Source organism: Leishmania infantum, contig 17, assembly GCF_000002875.2.
Source record: "Leishmania infantum JPCM5 WGS CACT00000000 data, contig 17, whole genome shotgun sequence".
NCBI classification, from domain to species: domain Eukaryota; phylum Euglenozoa; class Kinetoplastea; order Trypanosomatida; family Trypanosomatidae; genus Leishmania; species Leishmania infantum.
This window is the reverse complement of record NW_004057920.1, coordinates 1-4,074: the sequence shown is the minus strand read 5'-3', so window position 1 is coordinate 4,074 and position 4,074 is coordinate 1. Positions and strand designations below refer to the sequence as shown.

At 57.8% G+C, this 4,074-nt stretch overlaps 2 protein-coding genes across 2 annotated transcripts; both read left to right on the top strand.

Moving 5' to 3' along the window:
* Positions 1 to 223: 223 nt before the first annotated feature.
* Positions 224 to 1,747, top strand: LinJ_35_5450 (pyruvate kinase; the record flags this gene model as incomplete). The annotated part of the gene is made up of 1 exon (XM_001468783.1): positions 224 to 1,747. One exon carries the CDS (start codon positions 224 to 226, stop codon positions 1,745 to 1,747), a length of 1,524 nt encoding a protein of 507 aa, XP_001468820.1.
* Positions 1,748 to 3,571: 1,824 nt separating this feature from the next.
* Positions 3,572 to 4,074, top strand: LinJ_35_5440 (pyruvate kinase, putative; the record flags this gene model as incomplete). The annotated part of the gene is made up of 1 exon (XM_001468782.3): positions 3,572 to 4,074. A coding segment is annotated over one exon (503 nt), but the record flags the coding sequence as incomplete, so codon positions are not given.

Here is a 4,074-nt window from a genome sequence, read left to right as displayed (position 1 = left end):
GTGAGGACTGCGAGCTGGTGTGGGCAGGGCTTAAGGCGAGGAGGCCGTGCTCTTCGACGACTGAGTCGGCGCGTTGCTGAAACGTTGGTGTCTGGCGCTGCTTCGCACGACTGGATGGGACCGTGAGAGGCCGGGGAGGGGTCGAGCCCGACTCATGCGCTATAGCAGTGTAGTCATGCTCAAGTAATTGGCGAGTGCACACAGAAAGTTACTGTCAGAGTCAATGCTTCGCGTGCGTAGCCTTTCCTGTTCGAAGTTGGCTCACAACCTGACGCTCTCGATCTTCGAGCCGGTTGCGAACCACCGGGCGACCCGGATCGTGTGCACTATCGGCCCCAGCACGCAGAGCGTGGAGGCGCTGAAGGGACTGATTCAGAGCGGCATGTCTGTTGCGCGCATGAACTTCTCGCATGGGTCACACGAGTACCACCGGACGACGATCAACAATGTGCGCCAGGCCGCCGCGGAGCTCGGTGTGAATATCGCGATCGCGCTGGACACAAAGGGGCCCGAGATTCGGACGGGACAGTTCGTTGGTGGCGAGGCCGTGATGGAGCGAGGCGCGACATGCTACGTGACGACAGACCCTGCGTTTGCTGACAAGGGCACCAAGGACAAGTTCTACATCGACTACCAGAACCTGTCGAAGGTGGTGCGCCCTGGCAGCTACATCTACATCGACGACGGCATCCTGATCCTGCACGTGCAGAGCCACGAGGACGAGCAGACGCTGAAGTGCACGGTGACTAACGCGCACACGATCTCTGACCGACGCGGTGTGAACCTGCCGGGGTGCGACGTGGACCTGCCGGCTGTGTCGGCGAAGGACTGCGCGGACCTGCAGTTTGGCGTGGAGCAGGGCGTGGACATGATCTTCGCGTCGTTCATCCGGAGCGCGGAGCAGGTGGGCGAGGTGCGGGAGGCGCTTGGCGCGAAGGGACGTGACATCATGATCATCTGCAAGATCGAGAACCACCAGGGCGTGCAGAACATCGACTCTATCATTGAGGAGAGCGACGGCATCATGGTTGCGCGCGGCGACCTCGGTGTTGAGATCCCAGCGGAGAAGGTGGTGGTTGCGCAGAAGATCCTGATCAGCAAGTGCAACGTTGCCGGCAAGCCGGTCATCTGCGCGACGCAGATGCTGGAGAGCATGACGTACAACCCCCGCCCGACGCGCGCTGAGGTATCGGATGTCGCTAACGCTGTCTTCAACGGTGCGGATTGCGTGATGCTGTCTGGTGAGACGGCGAAGGGCAAGTATCCGAATGAGGTGGTTCAGTACATGGCGCGCATCTGCCTAGAGGCGCAGAGCGCCGTTAACGAATACGTCTTCTTCAACAGCATCAAAAAACTGCAGCCCATCCCGATGAGTGCTGAGGAGGCTGTTTGCAGCAGTGCCGTGAACTCTGTGTATGAGACCAAGGCCAAGGTAATGGTGGTGCTGAGCAACACCGGCCGCAGCGCTCGACTAGTGGCGAAGTACCGTCCGAACTGCCCGATTGTGTGTGTGACGACGCGTCTGCAGACGTGCCGCCAGCTGAACATCACACAAGGCGTGGAGAGTGTTTTCTTTGATGCAGAAAAGCTCGGCCACGATGAGGGCAAGGAGCAGCGCGTGGCCATGGGTGTTGGATTCGCCACGTCGAAGGGCTATGTGCAGACTGGTGACTACTGCGTTGTGATTCACGCTGATCACAAGGTCAAGGGCTACGCCAACCAGACGCGCATTCTTCTCGTCGAGTAAGTCTTATTTCCATTCGTACCTTGTCGCCACCCTTTCCTATACAGGGCGAATCTTTACTGTGGTGTATTCTCTCCTTTGGCTCGTCAGCCCCAGCATTCCGCCTTTCGACATGTGTTTACGGTTACTATGTTCTGTGGCTTGTTGTTGCCTTTTCCCTCTCGTGTGCGCGGCCTGTCGTACCTTCACGAATGACGACATCAGTTTTTTTTTTTCTATATTCTGTTTTTCTCCCGGCTCCCCTCGTGTCTACCCATTTCGTTGTGCTGCGAGCAGCAGTATGTCGTCGCACAACATCGTGAGCTGTGTGAGTGTGTTGGTGGTAGTGGCCCGGCAGCTACCAGAGGGAGGAGAGGGCGTGAGGCGGGGCTTCCCGCATATGAAGAATAACGTTTTTTTTTTCAAGCTGGAGAAGGTGTCTGAATCGGTGGCAGCTTTTCTGTTACGTAGGACTGCAGCCTTTCTCACCTATTTCAAACACGCTAAAGCGCTGCGCCTTTACGTGCCCTCTCTTTCCCTCTACCTGTCATCTCTCTTTTCTCAGAAGACCGCCGCCGTAGGTTTTTTTTCGCCCGGGTATACGCCTCTTTCTCGCCTTGCACTTTCGCCGCACAAAAAAAGGTTCACATCCACAGTGCAACCTTCAGTACAGCTGTTCGCTGCCTTAGATACCTTATCGCGTACAATGCCACGTTCTCGACTCCTTTATCTTTCTACTTTGGTGTTTCATCGAGTGCAAGGCACCATCACGGCACTGCTCTCAGTCACATCCGTGGTGCTTCCTATTCGTGCCGGCAATAAAGAGACAAACGAGGCGAGATTATGATTGATCATCGGGTCCGTGTATTTCTGAAGCAAGCACACGCTTGCACAAACTTACGTTACCAAGTAACATCCCTTCTAGCCTCCATTCTGCATGAAAAGGGCGGCTTTGTGCGGCGGTTCAGTGCGCAGGGACCACTATGCCTTTGCTAAATGTCGAAAAGGATGAAATCGTCGCTGCCCCATCACAACTGACGCTATTGACTTGTTTCGTGATGCCCTCGTAAATGGCTCTCCTCCGTTTTTCCACCTTGCCCCACCCTCCCTGCACGCACCTTTTTCATCTTCTCTGGTCTTGTCAGAGCCCAAGCGCACCAGCGACAGCCCGCGCGTCGCCTCTTGTACCACGCACGCCACCATTCTTCTGTGTACATCGCGCTTTTTTCTCCCACCTTCTGTGCCGCCTTTGATGATGAGGGACGCCCCAGTGCGTGGTGTTACGTCCCGGTAGCCCACTCTCTGTATGGGAAAGCCATACAGCCCCCTACTTGCTGACAAATGCGGAACCACTTCTGGTGGTGGCAGGGTGGAGCGCCTACGACGGAGGGGGGGTCAGCGCGATGCATTGCCACAGATGTCGGCGGCCAGGCCCTGGACGGCGTTGCGCCGCAGCGACCTGCAATCGTGCACACGTTAGTGTCACCCGTATGATTAGGCAGAATGCCAAGGTGACTGGAACCTGCACTACCCGGGCCCCCACGCTGCCCACTGGAGTGGGGAGCCTGAGCCGCCCCGAGGGACGCACCAGGTGGGCGACTGGCATAGTGGGGGAGCGGCTGTGAGGCGACCTGCGAAGCTGGTGTGGGCAGGGCTTAAGGCGAGGAGGCCGTGCTCTTCGACGACTGAGTCGGCGCGTTGCTGAAACGTTGGTGTCTGGCGCTGCTTCGCACGACTGGATGGGACCGTGAGAGGCCGGGGAGGGGTCGAGCCCGACTCATGCGCTATAGCAGTGTAGTCATGCTCAAGTAATTGGCGAGTGCACACAGAAAGTTACTGTCAGAGTCAATGCTTCGCGTGCGTAGCCTTTCCTGTTCGAAGTTGGCTCACAACCTGACGCTCTCGATCTTCGAGCCGGTTGCGAACCACCGGGCGACCCGGATCGTGTGCACTATCGGCCCCAGCACGCAGAGCGTGGAGGCGCTGAAGGGACTGATTCAGAGCGGCATGTCTGTTGCGCGCATGAACTTCTCGCATGGGTCACACGAGTACCACCGGACGACGATCAACAATGTGCGCCAGGCCGCCGCGGAGCTCGGTGTGAATATCGCGATCGCGCTGGACACAAAGGGGCCCGAGATTCGGACGGGACAGTTCGTTGGTGGCGAGGCCGTGATGGAGCGAGGCGCGACATGCTACGTGACGACAGACCCTGCGTTTGCTGACAAGGGCACCAAGGACAAGTTCTACATCGACTACCAGAACCTGTCGAAGGTGGTGCGCCCTGGCAGCTACATCTACATCGACGACGGCATCCTGATCCTGCACGTGCAGAGCCACGAGGACGAGCA